This window comes from Copidosoma floridanum, unplaced genomic scaffold, assembly GCF_036245765.1.
Source record: "Copidosoma floridanum isolate Cflo_tuat_1 unplaced genomic scaffold, Cflo_Japanese_pri ptg000013l, whole genome shotgun sequence".
Taxonomy (NCBI): domain Eukaryota; kingdom Metazoa; phylum Arthropoda; class Insecta; order Hymenoptera; family Encyrtidae; genus Copidosoma; species Copidosoma floridanum.
In genome coordinates, this window is record NW_028321890.1 from 9,689,236 (window position 1) to 9,710,749 (window position 21,514).

At 35.5% G+C, this 21,514-nt stretch overlaps 1 protein-coding gene across 5 annotated transcripts in view; it reads right to left on the reverse strand.

The window, feature by feature from the left end:
- The window catches only part of LOC111643479 (uncharacterized), a 41,210-nt gene that overhangs the window by 13,983 nt on the left and 5,713 nt on the right, over nt 1-21,514 (reverse strand). Inside the window, exons 1-4 of one of the 5 annotated variants that reach the window (XR_016292952.1) lie at nt 18,474-18,751; nt 18,245-18,380; nt 9,858-10,001; nt 9,326-9,566 (exon numbers count right to left, since the gene is read on the reverse strand). The exons of 2 other annotated variants lie outside the window; for them this stretch is intronic. Coding sequence is in view for 2 of the 3 variants with exons in the window: in XM_089591304.1 (XP_089447430.1) it covers nt 9,326-9,566; nt 9,858-9,994 (378 nt within the window). In the remaining variant the exon portion in view is untranslated. Of the gene's footprint in view, nt 1-9,325; nt 9,567-9,857; nt 10,002-10,530; nt 10,593-18,244; nt 18,381-18,473; nt 18,752-21,514 lie in introns of those variants that run through there. 2 more of the 5 variants (XM_089591304.1, XM_089591307.1) reach the window with 2 other exon arrangements.

Genomic DNA, 21,514 nt, shown 5'->3' on the forward strand with positions numbered 1-21,514 from the left:
CTACAGTAATAATTAGCCGGTACTTAACTGATAAATCTTTGACCATCAAACAGTTTGATTTATTGGGTGCGGAGTTTGTCACTCTGTATGGTACACGTTGGTTCAACGGATTAATACTTGATTCTTTTATATCCACTCAAATTTATGAATGGAAAGGCGTGTCATTGGTACCAACGGATGAAACGTTGACAATTATAGGTAACTTGGCAGCAAAAGAAGAAGCACGATCGAGGCTTTATAATGTTAACGAACCCATACAAAATTTTCTCATCATGTGCTACCTGTATAGTTTTCATTGGCGGCTGTTTAAAGTCGATATAAAAAATAGTACTTTGACCGTATTAGATCCATTCGGTGATACTTCAGATGAAACTAGAGTGGTTCGAGCTTTTAAAAATTTTATTAAAAAATGTTCACCTGGATCAGCTTTTCATAACTTAAATGGAATAACATGGAAAGTTGAAAAAAAAGTGAAACGCCCGTTACAACGGCGAGATGATGGTCATAGCTGTGGACCACTTGTTTTATATTACGCGGAGTGCATTGGAAGTGGAAGAGATTTTGATACAGAACTTAATCCAAAAGAGTATCGAAAACGAGTAATACAACAATTACTTATGAAATCCCAGAATATGACAGAATTATGCTTATACTGTGCAAAACCAACGGAAAACTGTTTGCAATGCGCAACATGTAAGCGGAAGTCACATAAAAAGTGTGAATTATATTCATTTGATAATAATGTCAAAGACGCAGACAAGTCAATGCCAACTGTGCCAGAAAAATACTATTGTAAATTATGTTTAACACATAAAAATATCGGAATCTCTTCGGTGTAATTTAATACATTGTGTTGACGTCTGCATAGTCAGCATCAGCAAGGACTCATGCTATATTTATATTGCATACAAGTACCTGGAATGATATTCTTCCCTTGCCTTATGCAGGTATCTTTAAAAGAATATCTTGAATAATGTATGTGTGGTATAATTACGTATTAATTTTTGTTTCCAATTAGCGATCATAAAAAATTCCGAAGATGTACATCAGATCACGTACAGTTTTTTAAAAAAGATATAAGAGAAAACAAAAGATTCTGCAGTAAAAAAAGTTAAAACAAACGCAAACCAACCAATAACATAATTAAACATGGAAAAATACCAACGTACATTACATAGATGTATGGATAGACATCACTAGTAACATTGCGAATGCAGAGATAATATACAATCCGTAGATTTTTCAAACAAATCTTACGGGCCCTTTCCTTCATACGCCTGATTCATCCATTTGAAAATCGAAATAACAAAATGAGCTCTACATTTCATTAAACACTGTTATAAAACGATAACGAAAGCGTTTGTCACAATTAACTTTTTATATAATAACTCTCGGCCCCAGAAAGTATTTCGTGGCTGAGAATTGCATGAATTCCAAATAACAAGCGGACCCAAACAAATTGTTGCAAGTCCTTGTATTAAATATGCAAAGTTGTATATAAATAAATGAATAATTGTTACATGCAGTGTCAGAAACAACCTACAAAGTATCATTGCGTATTGATGTGAACTTCGTAATATCGTACAGATTAGTTACTAACAGTTCCCATTATATTTAAAATTTATATATATTGTAACTGCAATGTGTAAATGCATGAATACACATATAATAACTATCTAAGAAAATATTGACGCCAAAAAATTGTATCAGAAAATGTGACAGAACATCATATTATGAAAGCTAAGACATACGTTAGTACACGCAAACATGTAATGTAATTCTTTCCTCAAATCTTCTATAACATAACATAAAATTAAAATATAATGAATGTGTAAATCTCCTGTATGATATGTAAATGTGTAGATCTCGAAATAGTGTAAATGCATGTATACACAGTAAATAACTGACTCAAGAAATATTCCATCACTTTCAAATAAAGAAATAACTAAAATACGGTATAAATCTATCCATCAGAGTTAAGCTTAATACAAAATTAAAAAATAATCCAAATACATCTCGTTAATGTGTAAATACATGTATACACAAAAACAACGGTCTCAAGAAATATTCCATAAATTAGAAAGACAGAAATAACAAAAATGCTGCATAAAACCATCCATCAGAGTTAAGGTCATCACAAAAAGCGCACATCTTCTAGATTGTGTAAATGCATGAATACACATAAAATGTTACACCTTAAAAACCAAAAGCTTTATGTATATTGTACGTTTCAAGCTGCTTGTTACCAGTAATGTTCCAAAAAGATATGTAAATACATGTATACACAGATATAAACCTGGAGAAAAAATTTTGTCATAGTCTACAATAAATCAATATAAAGTACGACATGAACTACTTCGATCACAGCAAGTGTAAAATGTATCTCAACTAGTTTGAAAAGATGCATTTAATTAATGAAACTATAATTATTTTAAGTAATATAAGCAACTACATAAAAACACAAAAATGCAAGTAAACCTTGCGGCATAAAATTGTTTATTGCAGAATAAGAACCACCGGCAGATTGCAACTTAAACAAATGATGAAATTATAAAACATTGGCTAATGAGGCAGCTTGTAATGCGGCCGTAACTGTAGTACGTCGGTCTCAAGCCCGAAAAAACGCAGAGAGGAAGCATTCTAACGAAATAAGATAAAAAAATATTACATACTATCAACGATGCTCTAAAAAGTCTTTTCACAAAATTGTAAGTAAAAACAAAAAGTAGTCCTGATGTAATTTGGCAACTAAAATGAATAAAAACAGAACAAATTAAAAATGCATGTAATAATGCAAAAACAGTTTACACCCCCTAACCTGTATACGTATTATTATTAGGCTGGTGCGAAAAAAGTAGCAACAACTGAAATGAGAAAGCTATATGAATAGGACACTAGGACCAAACTAGCAAACGCAGACCCGCATCTTGTGTAAGCAAAAATAAAAAAGGTCATAATAATATAAAAAGCGTCCAATGCAACTTCGCAAGTAAACATGCATAAAAAGTAGCACTTTGGCCGTTTTCGATGTACGCGTATGGTGGAAAATCGCAGAAAACTTACCCACCCCTTCGTTTTTTTCCGCTATTAAAATTTTTATACATTGTTTATGTAATAATAAACAATGTGTATCATTTTTGGCGGGGCCTTCGTTCTGGATTTCGAGTTATGAAATCCAGAAGTCGCACTTTGGCCGTTCTCGATGTACGCGTGAGGTGGAAAATCGCTGAAAACTTACCCACCCCTTCGTTTTTTTTTCCGCTATGAAAATTTTTATACGTTGTTTATGTAATAATAAACAATGTGTATCGTTTTTGGCGGGGTCTTTGTTCTGGATTTCGAGTTATGAAATTCAAAAGTTGGAATGAGTTGAAAGTTAGCATAGGCACATACATGATATTTTTTGGTTCGAGTATAATTATGGAAAATAATCATTTTCACGACTTATATATCGACGCCCCGGGCGAAGCCTATTCCCTGCTTCGAAGCCTGGACGAAGACTATGCCCTTTTCTGGAGTCTGGACGAAAACTATGCCCTTTTGTCTGTTCCAGACGAAAACTATGCTCTTTTAGGATCCCGGACGAAGACTATGCCCTTTTCCGGAGTTCGGACGAAGACTATGCCCTTTTCTCGCGCTCGGACGAAAACTATGCCCTTTTGGAGTCCCGGACGAAGACTATGCCCTTTTCCGGAGTTCGGACGAAGACTATGCCTTTTTCTCGCGCTCGGACGAAAACTATGCCCTTTTTTCGAGTCCGGATGAAAACTATGCCCGTTTTTTCTAGTCCGTGTGAAGACTATTACATTTTTTCCGAGTCTGGACGAAGATATTGACTTTTTCTGAAGCCGGGATGAAGTACAATTCATTGAAGCTCACCGTACATTTGTTTTTGTAATTAGATATATAGTCAAATATACTTATATAGTGGTTGTTGTTTACATTTACATAAATAATTGTAAATAATAATACAAACTCAGGAATCGTTTTATAAGCATGGTAATTTGCAATTAATGAATATGAAAGACTCTTTCATGTTTTATTTTCAAATTTAATTTCTTTTCTACATTTTTGTTGATTATAATAAGTAACTAATATAATTATTGTAATTTGAAGTTAAAAAATTAATAAAATTTGTACAATGCGTGATATAATAAAATAAAATATTCGTAAGAAAATTGAGAAAAAAGTAAACTTTTTTGTGTTAATTAATGTTTGCAAGACATGAATATTTAGATTACAAAGTATTTTTTAACACAAGAATAAATTAGCAAGTTTAAATTAATTACAGTTATTGTTATGTACAATTCACGGAATCGTTTAAAAAAAGCTCAAAAACTCCTTTTTTCAAACACTTACCAAAACTCCAAATACTGAAGCCGTTAGACCTGCTAAGAATAATGATTACGTGTTGTTTTTTTACAAAGACGTCTGTAGATTCACGTGCATGTGAATCTCGATGTGAAAATAAAACTTATAACAAACGTTTTGACACAAGTATCGCGAAATCTTAAAATGTTTATTCGTTTTCAAAAGCTTCGTATTCGTGAGCTTCTTCCAGCGTACTAGTAGCTATTACCCACCCACCAAAAGCATAAATCAGCAAATCTGGAGGGTTTTTTTTGTTTAGGAAAAGTAAAACACAAGAGGGGTTCGTAATTAACATTGGGGTGTTTTTTAACTTATTTTCCGTCTGAACTCGAAAAAAAGGGTATAGTTTTCGTCCGGGACCAAAAAAAGGGCATAGTTTTTGTCCGGAGCCAAAAAAAGGGCATAGTCTTCGCCCGGGCTCGAAAAAAAGGGTATAGTCTTCGTCCGGGACCAAAAAAGGGCATAGTTTTCGTCTGGGACCAAAAAAGGGCATAGTTTTCGTCTGGGACCAAAAAAGGGCATAGTTTTCGTCCGGGTTTGAGAAAAGTGCATAGTCTTCGCCCGGGCTCGAAAAAAAGGGTATAGTCTTCGTCCGGGACCAAAAAAAGGGCATAGTTTTCGTCCGGACTAGAAAAAAGGGCATAGTCTTCGCCCGAAACGTCGAAAGGGCATAGTTTTCGTCCAGGGCCAATTAGGGAATAGTCTTCGCCCGGGGCGTCGATATATGATTGGCAGTGTCTTATGCTACTTGTAGTTGTTCTGTTACATTTTCGCTCTGTTTTAAAGTGATTAATTTAGTAATCAAATTTCGTTCCCGGAACGTTCCGAACTTCAGTGTCATTAGAAACTCACTCTGTCAAAAAAAAAACCAAAAAAAAAAACAAAACAAAAAAAAAGAGGAAATCGAGATTTATTCGACAATGTCTTCTGCACACTCGTAGAGTAGGGGTATGTAAAACTGCATGAATGTACTTATTAGCAGCTGAAGCTTTGGGTCGACATGTTAAGATGTTAAGTCACTACTAGCGCTTTATAGTGGCCATAAGTTGAACTAGAACGTCCTACCATTTCAACATTTAAATAAGTGTATGCATAGATAGTAGTATTTTTTTGGCCCGCAGAATCTGAATCTGAGACTTGTTTTCCCGTAAAACTGTTCAAACATTTTTTATTAACAATTTAAATATTTATAACGCTATAAAAAAACAAAGGAAGTGTGTTTAAATAATTTAGGTATAAGAGCTGATAACTTAACTTGTTAGAAATGTTCTTGATTAAGAATTTTTGAAAAATTTTGATTTAAGCCTAAGATATTGCAAATTAAGTGCAAAAAGATTGAAAAACAGCGGTTTTTCTAAGCTTCTCCGCTCATAATTTGGTTACTCAAAAGTGTATAAAGCTCCAAATCCCCTCTTTTAAAAGCTTAAAATTTAAACTTTTAAATCAGTACTGATAAGGTCCCCAAATAATATTGAGACAAAATGCTAAATCACTATAAAGTGACATTTTTGCATGAAAATGAGCTAGGTAATTCATTTATAAGAATTTTAAATATAAATTCACTAGCAGCCCCCCGTCTCGGCTTCGCCCGAGACTAACTAAATAAAACACCGTAGTGTGTTGACATGTAATGTGAAACATTTTTAGTTAGAAAATTTTACACATTTTCCCGATACATCGCAGAACAAAAATCTTCTTATTAAAAACATATTTTTTCGGAATCCATATAGTTTATTTGGTCAAATAATAAGGTGTAAAAATTCAAAGAAATAATTATGCTGAAAAGTACCGCGCGTTCTTTATGCCATAAAATAATCGATGGCTATAAGAAATTGTTGATTTACAGTTTCTTCCGTGTAATTCACGAAAAGGGCTATTTTTTAAAGCTGTTAAGATTTTAAACCACCAAAAAATTTATATTAAAAAAAAATTTTTTTTCTCATATCTCACAATTTTATTACCAGAGCAACAAAGTCCTGAATCTTAAACTCAACATTTTTATTGCCACAAAAACAGAAATACTTTTTCTACTTATTTAAAAATCTGAAGTAGGATTTTTAAAGATTTCAGAGATTGCTGTGAGGGTACAATGAAAAGCTGATCTCTCACGTAATGGACTCTTAAGTTGTCGATTTTGACACTGCTGTTTCAATCTCGATAAATTTTCTGCGTCAGTTTCTAGACGCCTCAAATTGTATTCATTAGATGCATTTGAAGTTTTCTTTCCAATATACCCTTTTGCGACTATTGGCATGCTTACGACTTTTATGACCCCTGAAGGCTATTTTCAGTCAACTTTGTTAATTTTAATACATTTGTTGGCTAGGTAGTTCGACATCCGATGGCTCTAAAAAAGACCGGTGAGCTTCTTAAGTTAACTCTTTCTTGACTGCAGTTAACAGCAATTGTGACTGCCTGGATACCTCAGGGTGATCTTCTCTGGCTTACTGTTGAAGACCCAGACTGATTGGGAGAAAAATTACAAAGTCCGAAGCTTTGGGGCTAGTTGTAGTGCTCTTTCCCAACGTCTCCCGGTATAACTTCGAAGACGTGGGTGTCTAAAGCACCTTTTTATTTGCAGATTCAGTTGTTTTGGTGATCTTAGATGGGGAGATTGGTTAGTGATACTTGTCCAGTGGAGGCTGTCCCGTTGGCTCAAGTTTTTTTTCCTTTATAGCTGTTATAGGTTTGCCCAGCTCAAACCTTGAAGAGTATCAGTGATTCCTGGTTGAATGCTTAGAGTCGAGAGGGTAATATAGGGTCGTCGGTCACCGGGTTTTCCAGCCTTGTGAAGAACAACTCAGCAGGTGACGTTTACCAGTGAATAGCTGACTTGGTTTAATAGTGCCCGTCTTTAGTTAATATAGTCTTTTAGTCGACGAATCGCTTCCGGAAATGGTAATAAAAATGTATTTGTTGGCAAGGTAGTTTACACTTAGGTGGCCCCTAAAAAGAACCGATGAAATTGATGGTTAAGTAGGGAACGTAAATACTTATAATGGCCTTAAAAAGCGCCAGTGGTGAAACTTCCAAGCTATTCTTTATTATTATTCCTGTTGATGAAGAGCTGGCTACGGGTTGCTTGATTCTTATCCTGGAAGTTTCGATGTACGGAGACTGTGATGGGGGGGGGGGAGGTACGCCGCTGACCAAAGAATATCTCGTCTCGGGTCGTTCCCCGGATAACCAACCGCTCATCGTTAGACGGGAACATGTGGGTAAGCGCGTTGGGGACGCGGCGACTAAGAAGGTAGCCGTTGTGACTGCCCGTGCCCCTCAGAGCTGTTTTCCCTTGCTTACATTTGTAGCCACAAATTCTCTAACTACACCAGGTGGGATGATGGGACTGCCACACAACTCTGAAGAGTTGGTGCAGATTGTGCTCTGGCTAGATATTTCTCCTGGTATTCTGGCAGAGACGGCATCGGTTGGAATTAATTTTTTTTTTTTGATCGCACTCGTCGAGATTCAGGGTGAAGAGACACTTAGGTCTCTTCCCCCTTAGAGAAGAGTGTCGTCCGTAACCGGGATACCCAGCGGCAGGACTATCACCAGCATTCTCTGTACAGCTTGCTGAGCTGTCGAAGCACGACTATACAACTATCGATACGCTCCGGCCTATTATAACCACACTTATTTGATTATGTTGCAGGTAGCTTCGATTTTATGTCGACGCCACCTAGCGGATTTTACTGAACTAAAGTGAAAAGCTGGCGTATTTTTGCAAAACTTTGAGCTCATTTATTGCTATTGTTATTAAATTTTTTAAGATAAAAACTTCACTAAAACCATCTAGGAAGTATCATGAATCAGTGTGCAAAATTTCAGCAAAATCGGTTGAGTAGTTTTCGCGGTTAGCGATTATAACGGTTTTAGCGACTTTGCTTTATATATTAGTAAGATAAAAATTATCAGCATAATTGTTTTCCGCAGTTTAAGTACAACTAAAAACAAATATTTTGAAACTTGAAGGATGTAAATAAGTTAATTTTTCTTTAAGATATAACAATTTTTAGGCGTATGATGGTATGCACGCAGTAGCTGCTCTGCACACTGATAGACTCGAGAGGGCGGCGGGCTAGAACTGTTTCCGGCTCTTTTTTTGAAGACTCAATACAGTGATTTTATGGGCTAAACACAATACTTAGTATGTATAATAACTCTGTATTGTGGTGATACAAAAATTACTTACTCTGTAAAATAATTGTTTATTTTTTTATTTTATAAGAATAATCTTTACTGTACTTACTTCTCTTTTAATAAAATGTGATAAAAAAATTACATCATAAGAATTATCATAAAAATTACATTATAATTATTAAACAAGCTTTGTCAAGTTTGCAAGACTTTAACAAAAAAACAAGACTACAAGGTTGCACACTTCTGCTGGCAAGTCATTTTATATCCATTCGTTCAGCGATGATTTTGTTTAGTCTTATCAAACTATTTGTGTTTCAATGTCTGTTAAAATCTAACCTGTGTTAGTATGTATGTGAAATATGAGGGCAAAAAATAAATTAGTTAATCTTGAGCATTGCATTATTTGCCCAAAACCAATGCCTAAAAAAATTAGATACCGTTTCCACCAATAACAGAACATATCTAATTGTAACTGTAAAATATGCAACATCTAATGTCGCATATTCTGCAAACATATGCCAAAATACATGTAATGTAGGAAAAATTGGCTAAAAATAAATAATTATTTTTCAGAGTAAGGAATTTTTTATCATTATAGTATGCAATTATAAATCATAGTGTTTGGTCATTAAACTCACTATATTGAGTCTTTTAGAAAAAAAGTTAAAACAGCAATCTGTTATTCAATAGCTTTTTTTTAAAGTTGGAGCACTTTAGGAGTATATCATCTATACATTTAGAGATTAGGTTTCCTGTACTTGGTAGTCTGTAAATAAATTGAACAATATTTATCTAAAGTATAAAAACTACTTACAGGTTGGTGGAGTATCGACATATTTGTTGGTGAAGGCAGCAATTGAGGTTCCTTTGATTGACATGGACAATTTGGCAAATAATTCGTTGAGATTCTTTCAGTTGATTTATTTCTCTTAAACTTACTTGATGTACTTGGTAGAGGAGTACTTGCCTCGTCGCGCTCCCGCGCAACTTGTTTGCTCGAACAGTACTCAACATTTTCTGCATCAATCTGTGCCTGCTGGAGTAAGCATACTCTTCTAAAAATGATGAATAAATATTATCAAGTATTAATAAAAAATTTGTTTACTATTTTTATAACTATAATGGTAGCCTTAAAATATTTTATTTCTACTAAAAATTTAATAAATTTCGAAAAACTGATTTTTTAAATAAGTGTAATGTCTTAAAACAAAGAGTTACTATTTCGACTCATGTATGTTTAGATGATTGAGTTCCTTGTTTTATTCATTTCAAGTGATTTCAAGTATTTCAAACATTTTAGTTGTAATTATTATTTCACGTGAGTTGTACAATAGGATTTAACTTACCTGTGAGATCTCAAACCATCAGCACTTTTTTTGGCAAGGCGCACACCACAAGTATTGCATCGAGCAGCAACAATTATATTTTTTTCATCTCTGATTTCTTTGAAACCAAACCAGTTGTTATGCCTAGGACGTGGCATTGTTTACCTAATAAAGAATCGTAACAGATATTTGATATAATAAAATTAATTTAACACGTCTATGTTCATGAATCATGAAATTTAGTAAAAAACAATTTCAAATCAGAACGTTCGTAATTATTGTACCAGCAAACGTGTGCATATTGCTTGTCTCAATACTTAAATAGCAAGTGTGTAGGCAAATGCTTTCATTCCAAAAATTCCATGCATTACTTTCAAGTAACAATTGTTATCAATCATTTCCTAGCACAACATGTGATCAGGTATTTATTTATAGGTTAAGAGCACAAATAACGTATATTACTAGAAATATTTTTTTATTCAACACTTAAATGGATACAAAACTACTGTAACTTTGTGTTTTTACAAATAATATGATGAGATAGAAAAGATTTGGTCTAAATCTAAAACAGATGAACTTTGAGTCTATTTTTTTTCATTCCCTCCTTAAAAACAGACAACTATACTGCACTTAATAGGTACCTAGTATCTTTTTCGGTTATTATGTTTTTTAAAAACCCAACTAATTCTATTACCTTATTTTAACAATGGTCGATACTTCCAATTTGATTTAAACAGACGCAATAAACGTTTGAAACGTTTAGAATTCAGAGCGCGGACCGTCTTAAGAAGTAACGAAGCATGTTCACTTTATAGACCAAGAGCTGAGGCCGACGGGTGGTCAAAATTTTAACCAGCCGCCACTTTCGTCAGAATTAAGGAACCTTATGATTCGTCGAGATCCGAAATATTTCGGTCATATTTCATAGTGGTAAAGAGTTATATGGTAATTATAGTTGTGCCACATGATCCTTTTTACTGATCAGCCGCAACATACACCAATGGATAGAAACAAAATGTTGTCATCTGGAAATGCCATTTGTGGTAAGATTAGAATGCATCTTGTAACCGAAAATCGACCTTCAAAAAAATAGACCCCCTACCCGATCTTATCTATAATACTCATCTAAGACAATAGATGATGCACTGTAGATAACATTGTAGATGAGAAAACAATATCTATATTTTTGGAGGTCAATTTTCGGGTACAAAATGCATTCAAATCTTGCCGCAAATGGCACTTCCTAACTTCTTATTTTATATCTATTGGTGTAAGTTGTGGCGGGTTAATAAGAAAGATCATATAGCACAACTATAATTACCACATTACTCTTTACCACTATGAAATATGACCGAAATATTTCGGATCTCTACGAATCATGAAGTTCCTGGATTCTGGTAAAAGTGGCGGCTGGTTAAAATTTTGACCACCCGTCGGCCTCAGCACTTGGTCTATTAGAAAAACGGTTTTCTTTAATAGGTTAACTACGAGCTGAGCCTTCAGTGTATAAAAAAATTACCTGCCGCAACTTTTGCAAAAGTTAAGAAACGTCATGATTCGTAAAGATCTAGAGTACTTTTATGATCTTGTATCTTGATTATGAATTATATCGTAATATAAAAAGTGCAATTTGGTCAATACTATACCCCAGCCGCAACCAAAATCAATGAATAGAATATTCCAAGATCTTATTGAAAACTGCTATTAGCGACAGGATTGGGACTTGGAACTCTTCTACTACCATAAAATAACCTTCAAAAACATGTACCCCCCCTGCAAAAGATTAATGCAACTTGGTCAAACGTTTTTGAAGTGAAACTTCTTATGTTAGGCCGTACACAGCCGCGTGAGGGGAAATGGGTTGCGAAAAACGTAGCCATCCACCCTGCTGCCCAAGCCCTCTCCTCAATCTCCTCTCTCATCCCTCCCACTCCGTCTCTCTGTTTCGCAGCGCGCGCCACTCTACTGTCTACCGCGCCGAATAGAAATAGTCTCCGGTTTGCCTGAAGGTACCATACGGGTCATCTACTGCTACCGGACACTAATGTTAATGGCCCATATAGACGGTGTTACCAGGTGAGTAGCCCGATCAGAAATTTAATGGGTTTGCCACCTTATAGTTAATGGGGTCCCCCTTAGGCTGCCAAATTGGTACCCTGTTGGGCGCGTCACGGGGCGAGTTGAGGGTCCATCGTAGGATGCCCCAATAACCTACCCAAAACTGTCGAAAACATTATATATTTTCGTGTTTGGGTTAAATATATGTGACCGTAATTTAATTCTTCCTTATCTGCACGGCCGATAAACTCCATAATCTGCATAGCACGCATGGTAAATCAGGCACATGCTCTTATGATAATTGTATTAAATTTAATGATATACCTACACAAAAAATACAAAGAGTTAGGTAAGCTTTCTTTCCTCTTGGGGCACACTAGAGAGGACCACATCTACGCCCCGTGACGATGCCATTCTAGGACCACATGTGGTTAATTTGGCAGCCTAGTGTGGACCCCATCAGCACCCCACTAAGGTTTCTGATCGGGATACGGACCCGTTAAAGCACCGAAAGTGATCCAGCCACTGTATACTGTCCGTAGCAGGCCCGGATGGATCGAATTCAGTGACGAGGTTATATTCGCTATGCGCCTATGTCAGGTGGCGCCATTGAGTGAGAGAAATTAACCCTCGTTAAGATCGCCAGAATGCACGGAGCCTTATAGGAAAATTTTTTAATAAATTAAAAAAAAGGTTACTAAGAGTGGATGGACTAAATGAAGTATGAATCATTTGAGTGTGTATTATGATACTGTACAGTAATAAATTTTGTTTGGTGTTGTCATGTGTGCTACAAGATTGGAAAAAATAAAAACATAGATTGTGACTATGATAACATAGCATATATAAGTGCATTATACATACTTGTACTTGTGTAAAGCTTAAAGGATACAGGTAATCCACGGAAACGTTATATAAATGTATAAAAGTTAACCTAACCTGTCATTAGTATTTACGTTTATTGAATACTGTGTTTTATTTTTCTTTTTTTTTTTTTTTCTCTTTTTTTTTTATACCGGGTTACCACGACAGCCTACTTGGCCTAGTCGCGGGGGCCACTCACTCACCACCTATGAGTGGGGGTGTATTACCACACCCATCTCACAACCTTTTTCCTCGCATTCTACCTAAATCCATGGGCACAGTGTGAGTATCTCCGGTGGAACACCTTGCCAGTTGAGCTGACACTCTCTGCACCGATGGTGCATCGGGTCCACTCACCACTGTGTAGCCTTTCCCCGGAGAAGACTCCATTATTCCAGGATGTCCACTCCTCACCGGTTAAGCTGGCGCTCTCTGCCGAAGCATCGGATCCAGGCTAATTAGTATCCCCAGGAAAGCCCCGTGGGTCCGCTAATCCCTACCTTTAGCCCTAACACTGTTTTGCATTTATCCAGGCCCGAAAACCTGTGGGGCAAGGAAAAAACCATGGAATTACTCTGAAGGAAAATTCCACGGAAAAACCCGCCCCGAAACAGCCGGGGTTACATAGGAGTTTTTCCAGATGAAAACAGTTTTTGAAAAAATCTGCATTCACCGGGAATCGAACCCACGACCCCTAGAACTGCGTTGTATCAGAAACAAGCACGCTTACCACTGAGCCAACGCCACTCTCTTATTGAGCGCTGTGTTGTGAGGAATAGATAAATGTAAGCAATACCTGTGTTTCTCAAGCTTCGCACAAGTGCAAGTATGTATATACTCATATATGCTGTGTTATTTACGGTCGCAACCCATGTTTTTATTTTTTCCAATCTAGTAGTACACATGACAACACCAAAAAAAAATTTATTACTGTACACTAACATAATACACGATCTAATCACTTATTTATTTGGTCAATCCACTCTTAATAACCTTTTCCAAAAGGGACAATTTCTCTCACTCGACGGTGAGTCCTGACATCATGGGGAAAGGCGTGAGCTTGACAACGCATCATTTAGTATATATATACGTCACGATATATATATATATATATATATATATATATATATATATATATATATATATATATATATATATATATATGGATACATACATACATACAAGTATATGACCAAACTCCCCATGAGTTTCAAATGGCGGTCGACCAATCACGAGCGGTCCCAAGATTGTCCGCTCACTCCCCCGAAGCTCACTACTTGCTCCTTTCCCCTCACGCTGGTTCTATACCTATGAATGTATACATATGTTATAGGTATGTTAGTATGTATGTTTCTATACGCTACAATTAAACACTAAACCGATGTGCTTGCTCAATCTGATAAGGTACTGGTATATGAAGAAATGAGAAAAGAGAAAAATTACAGCTGTACCTGTACTAGAGGCAAAGTATACGTATGAATTTTGGATACGTATATATATATATGTATAGATATATGTGTGTGTTTCACGTCCCGGTCATTACATACATGTTCATATGTATACATGTGTGTAAAAAAACGTGCATTACGTTGCATTAAGTATTAAATATGTATAATACGACCATCTTACCTTTGAAAACAAGAAAAAAAGCTGTTTCTCGAAAGGGAAGCAAAATTGGCTAAAAATAATAATTTTTACGGGCCTCCTAAAGGGGAACTACATGATCAAGGTGCAAAAATATAGCAGGGTTGGACTATGCACAAACATAATCTTAATTGTTTCCTTTTTCGACTGTATCTTGAAAAGAACAAGTAAAAAAACATTTTTTTTATTCAGTATAGCATATTTAGAACATTAATACAAATTTTGACAAAACCTTCAAAAAATTTTTGTTACAACATAACCTCTCAAAGTTAGAAAAACAGTCGTATCTCAAAAGGAAAGCCAAATAGGCCAAAAATAATTCCATGTATAGAAATTAATTATTGAGGAGCAAAAATATATGTTACACGGATTCATTTAAACAATCGTAATTATTCTAAAAATAATAAGTCATATCTCAAAGGCAAAGCTACATCCTACATATCCTAGATATGAATTAATTTAAATTATATTCTCTATCATGTATTATCATGTATAATTTTCACGTGACCACAACCTATATTCTTATTATTCATTTTAATATTAGTAGAAATCAGTCATAAGCACGGGTAAATTTTAATATTATTTTATAAATAATCATAGAAAACGAACTTAATGACAAATTACAACTTTACAATGGAAAATAGCTATATGTCAATTGTTTCCCTTAATCTCAATCAGATAGAGTGGATTATTTTAATTTGACGGTACCTAAAATTAAAAAAAAATTCGTCAGATGCAATGATTTCAACAAGAGTTGATTGTAAGTACATGATATCATATTAGATGCACGAATAAAAAATTTTAAATAAATAGTATTTTTGTCCCGCGTAACTTGACAAAAGTACCTTTTTTAGGGGCACTATGGTGAAAACTTTTGTTTGTTTCTGCATTACATAACCAACAATTCGTGTACATAAACAATACATATAGCAAACATGGAAGTATTTAAAATGCGTGTAACATGCGTCACATGTAACATAAATATGTTTTATGCACGCGCGTGCTCAAATACTTAATAATACAATTTTTACTATTTTAATATGAGATTCTTAAAGACCTATTGAAATAAGGTGTAATCTAATTTTCTCACTTTCTGTTATACCAAGTTTAATAACATTCAAGTTGGAAGTTTCATTTCTGCCGGGAGTCCCGAAACCTACACCTGATTTTTTCATAATAATTTCTGCATAAAATCAATGTAGTAGCAATTTTCTGACATTCTGGGCGTAGAAAAATAACTATCTTACGTTTATTTTATCAATACAGATATTATCTACAACCTCAGATGAGATGGAGCTGAAACTACCTTGCCACCTTGAAAATTGATAAAATATGTTTCTATCACTACTATACACTATCCCTACCCATTTTTCAAGCCGTGAAAGGCCGCTAGGCTTGGAAAATGATGAGTTTTCCGCCGTAACGCAAATACGCAAATACAAAAAAATCAAAAAAAAATTTATAACTTTTTTTTGGGCTTTTGTGCCACCTTAAAAATATGGAGCTGAAACTAGCCTCACGCCGAGGTAGCTTCACCAGGGACGAATCGGGCCTAGGAGGGCCTTGGGGTTTAAAATTTTTTCAATGAGCTTGTATCAGGTGGAAAACTACAGATATCGTTGCACTTCTCGCATCGACGACTTCTATGAATTTTTTAAGCCGTGAAAAGCTGCCAGGCCTTAAAAAATTAGAGTTTCCGCGGATACGCGTATCAGCGCATAGAAAAAAAAAATCAGGAAAAAAATCATAACTTTTTTTCAGGCTCTTGTGCCACCAAAAAAACGAATAAAATATATCTCTGTTATATCATCTCTATTAGTTTTTTAAGCTGAGAAAGGTCACCAGGCCTTGAAAATTGAGAGTTTTCCGCGAATACGCGTATCAGCGTATACGGAAAAAAATCGGGAAAAAAATCACAACTTTTTTGAAAGCTCTTGTGCCACTAAAAAAATGAATAGCATACATCCTAATCATATAAACTTATAATCTCTATTAGTTGTTAAAGCTGTCACTTGAAAATTAAGAGTTTTCCGCGGACACGCGTATCAAGGCCTGGCGGACTTTTACAACTTAATAAACTTATACAGATCATAAGTAGATATATTTGAAATGTATTCGATTAATTTTTATTGTGGAATAAGAGCCCGAAAAAAAGTTATGATTTTTTTTCTGATATTTTCCATATACGCTGATACGCGTATTCGCGGAAAACTCTCAATTTTTAAGGCCCGGCGGCTTTTTACAGCTTTAAAAACTAATAGAAATTATAAGTAAATATGATTGAGATATATGCTATTTTTTTTTGGTGGGCACAAGAGCTCCAAAAAAAGTTATGAATTTTTTCTCAATTTTTTCCGTATACGCAAATACACGTATCCGCGGAAAACTCTTAATTTTCAAGACCTGGCGGCCTTCTTTAACTCAATGAACCCATAGAGATTATAACTAGATATAATAGATATATATCTGATTTGTTTTTATCGTGGCACAAGAGCCCGAAAAAAATTTATGATTTTTTTGTCGAATTTTTTCGTATACGCTGATACGCGTATTCGTGGAAAACTCTTAATTTTCAAAGCCCGGCGGCCTTTCACAGCTTAAAAAACTAATAGAGATGATAAGTTGATGTAACAGAGATACATTTTATTCGTTTTTTTGGTGGCACAAGAGCCCGAAAAAAAGTTATGATTTTTTTCCTGATATTTTTTCTGTGCACTGATACGCGTATCCGCGGAAAACTCAATTTTTAAGGCCTGGCAGCTTTTCACGGCTTAAAAAATTCATAGAAGTCGTCGATGCGAGAAGTGCAACAATATCTGTAGTTTTCTGGCTGATGCAAGCTCATTAAAAAAATTTTTAACCCCAGGGCCCTCCTAGGCCCGATTCGTCCCTGGTGAGGCTACCTCGGCGTGAGGCTAAGGATGCGTCATCTCATCCACCTCCCAAATCAACACTGAAATGAACAGAGAAGTTGGGGATCTTACGATTCATGTGGTGACAAAAAGTAAGTGTGGTTTTTGATGAAAAACTTATCAAGGATAATGGGAAAAATAATTTCAAAAATCTCTCTTGATGCGTTTTCGAGATATCGAACTTGAAATTACGAAAGTTCGCGTTTTACATATAGACGCAGAAAATGTGATTTCAATTGTAAGAAATATCAAAATAAAAGGTCACGTTACTCTCGCGATGTACATAGCCAATGGGGGGTAAAATAAGATTAGCCTTATGGGTGCAATTCTAGTTTTATTTTTTTTACACGTTTAACGATTGTAATAAGATAAAAGACTTTTAATAACATGTTTTTGAGGAGATGACAATACCTTAGCTATTTTTTTCCAACTCAATCAGTCTTTTGCAGTTTAAAACTTTTCTTTGAAAGTGCTAAACGCACATTTAACTTGTACAAAGTTATCCCATTCCCGACTACATTATATAGGAAAACAAGCAGTGTTTTGGTGAGGTTTAATGTGCGTTTTCGCACTTTCAAAGTTTTAAGCTGCAAAAGACTAATTGAGTTGGCAAAAAATAGCTAAGGTATCGTCATCTCCTCGAAAACATATAATTGAAAGGCTTTTATCTTATGACAATCGTTGAACGTTTAAAAAAAATAATGATTGTAAAAAAAAAGAATTGTACCTGTAAGGCCTGTCTTCTTTCCCCCCCCCCATTGTCTATATATATCGCGAGAGTCACGTGACTTTTTGGAATCCCAATTGTTAATTTTAATTTCTTTGTTTCTAGAATGTCTATTTTCGCAATAAAAGCATAATATCGGCACATAATGTTGTGATAGCGTTAATAAAATTTTATAAAAGTAAAAAATTTACGAAAAAACTAACCAGTTGTGTTTCTTGTTCATATTCATAATCCTTTCTAGGAAGTCCAATGGCTTGTGCAGCATGGTAAGTATTACTGGTGTAGGTTGATGTCTCAGGTGAGCTGAGATTAGTATTTACTGGACTTATACAAATAATCCTGTAACAGTATGCAATAGACGTAATAAAAGGAAATCTACCAAGTATGAAAGTATTACATTAACTCAATAGACTTTTTGACTGTAAAACATACCTGTGCCTTGCAAGAAATTTGCTTTCATGATTCGTGTAAACACTTAAACAGTTGTTGCATTTAGCCTTCTTTATGACTCCTTTATTATTTCTTATTTTAGTGAAACCTTCCCAGCTACTATGGCACGGTTTTCCCATTTTAAAACTTTAATGACAGATAAATCTTGAACAAAAAACTAGTCACTTCAAAATAATCTTCAGTACACTCAGATTTCTCAAAAGAGTAATTAACAAACTGTATGATCAGTGATATTTAAACATTATAAACAATGGGCAGAGGTTAACTTATGCAAAAAACAGCGATTTTAACTTCAACAAAAGATAGTCATTTTCTATTACGGTCACAATATTGCTTAACCGTTGGGTGTAACAAATGAAATCGATAGAAATCACATTTTTAAATACAGTTCACCCCAATTCTGTATTCTGCAGCACCGCAACCAACTTCTAATATGTTGACAGGTAGTATCACATGTATGACATAAGTATTACATGCATATGTGATTGCACAACTCTGTAAGGGCTTTTACACGCAAATGCGATAAGAGCGACGTATTCGCTCCGAGGGTCCGAGGGTTGGACAGGTGGGGATTAAGAGAATGGCAGTTTTAAGTCCTGCAGGCACTTTAGTGGTTTCATGCATCACCATGTACTATCAAGTCGCACGAAAGCCGAAAGCGCTACGAGGTAAGTTTGAAAAAGCAGACGAAGCCTCGGTGACCGCGTTACTATTCGCAATGTGAACCCGCCTATAGCGCCACCCTCGTGACAATCAACGAAACTGACGAGAGGCAGGTAAACAAACCGACATAACATGTCAGATAGGACATAGGAGCCGTTGAAGAAAAAGTTGAATCTCTAATGAAAAAACTGCTGAGAACAGTCTACGCATTGGTGCGGTGTTGCCCAGTGTAAATTTAAAAAGATCCTACGTACATCGATTTTAAGTTGAAATATCGTTAATTAAGTATTTTTCCTAGTATTTCTGATGTGTTTCGATTTAATTCAGTCTCTTTATTCCTATTTCACAGCTTTACCGACAAATATGGGCCAGAAAGTCGTTAGAATAACGAAAACAAGACCTGTGTATCTCAAAATGCTCAAATTAAGATTTCTTCAGTATTAGTTTCAGCCTGAAAATGTTTTTACCATGAAATTGGCTGCAAGCCGAATTTTCCTTGTGTACAATTGAGATAGGCATATTCTCAAAATTAAGAAGAGCTACCAACAATGTAATGTCGGCTACAAGTATTTCCTAATTTCACAGTAGGTAGCACGCATGATGTATCATATAAGTAGGCAATTAGTACAGTGCCTTTTACCGTGGCATGCAAATTTTCAGATAATAGTAAAGAACAACAAAGCCTCAGACAAGAGGGGCAGGTGGATGACTCTCTCATAGTAAAATCGTCCCATAAATATTTAATAATATATATAATGAAAAATATATGTCGAATTGAAGTCGCGTATAAGTATGCGTGTACCTACAACTATTTGGAAAAAAACCAGACAAGACGTATACAGCATTAGGCTGCGTTTAGATGGAGTCTGGAAGTTTGCCAGACTGGCATTGAAGCCCATAAGAGTGAGAGAAAGGTTCATCACGAGACCACGAGAGTATTCCAAAAGGCAGGGGGCGCGTGCGCCTGGATTGATGCTTTTGGAGCGTTCCAAAAGCTAAAAATCGCAGGCGCGCGTCTAAAGTACAGATTTGTTATCGGCTGAGTAGATTTTAGGTGACTTATGTGATGAGTCTGATATTATTAATGTGAAGGATCCTTTATAAACAAAAAACTTTATTTTTAATTTAAATAACCTATGTATGTAAAACACCTAATACATATACAACATATATTTATGCATTTTGGTTTTATAAAGATCCCTTCACAATGTATATCCTCTTATAAGTTAGAGCAGTTCAGGCGCACGCAATTTTAGCTTTTGGAACGCTCCAAAAGTGTGCACCCGCGTGCGCCCTGTCTTTTGGAATACCCTCCACATCTAACCTCTCTCTCACTCTTATAGGCTTCAATGCCAGTCTGGCAGACTCCCAGACTCTATCTAAACGCAGCCTTAGGGCTCGGGTACATGCACGGAGAAATTCTGTCACAGCTAAAGTCGGTGCAGTGCTGCTGGCAAAAACAGTGTGCTTGGTGGGAGCACAAAACAACGTGCACAGACAGCAAAAAAAACGGTGCAAACGTGCACGTGATTTCGAGCTGCAGATGCACGCTCTTTTCCCGTGCAAGCCACTGGAACTTCGACTGAGCGGCTCCAGTCTAGTTCGACACTTATTTATTACATTGCATAGGTCGTATAGACTTTCCACAATTTGCCTAAAGTTCTTACGATTGGTTTTTCATGTCAGAAATTCGATTAATTACACAATTGATACTTTAATTGTTGTTGTTGACATTAGCTGCTGACTGTATTTACAGCTTGCGTACTTTATTTACGCTTTACGCGAAAAAATCCATCATCGTGCACATGGGTACAAAAATACGGGCGTAACTTTATTTTTGTTATGAGTTCGAGCGAGACAACATGTGCAAAGCCAATGAAATACTCGCTGTGATTGGTTTGAAAACACTTACGCGCGTATTTTTCACTCCCACGTGCACGATGACAAATTTTTTCGCGTGAAGCGTACTGTACCTAACTTTCCCTGATCCTGTAATTTTACCCGATACGCGATACGCTTTACGCGGTTCCATGTACCCGAGCCCTTACACGTAGGATACTAACTTGGCAGCAAATTTTAAATGACGCATGAAAATTTTAATATTTTGAATACATCAACGTCTTATTATTCAAAGCCTGGATTTCATACGCCTTAAACGTGAATACGTTAACTTCAGTATCTAGAGTAAAACTTGTAATAAATAAATAAAAAATTTTTTAGTAACAGAGTTAAGTTATTAGTTGTACCGTTCCTGCGGTCTTCTTAGTTGGTAAGCACGCATTAACTATAGAAAGAGTTTGATTTTCATAATAAATATAAATTGTAGATAACAATTAACGGATAATCTAAAGAAAATTAAA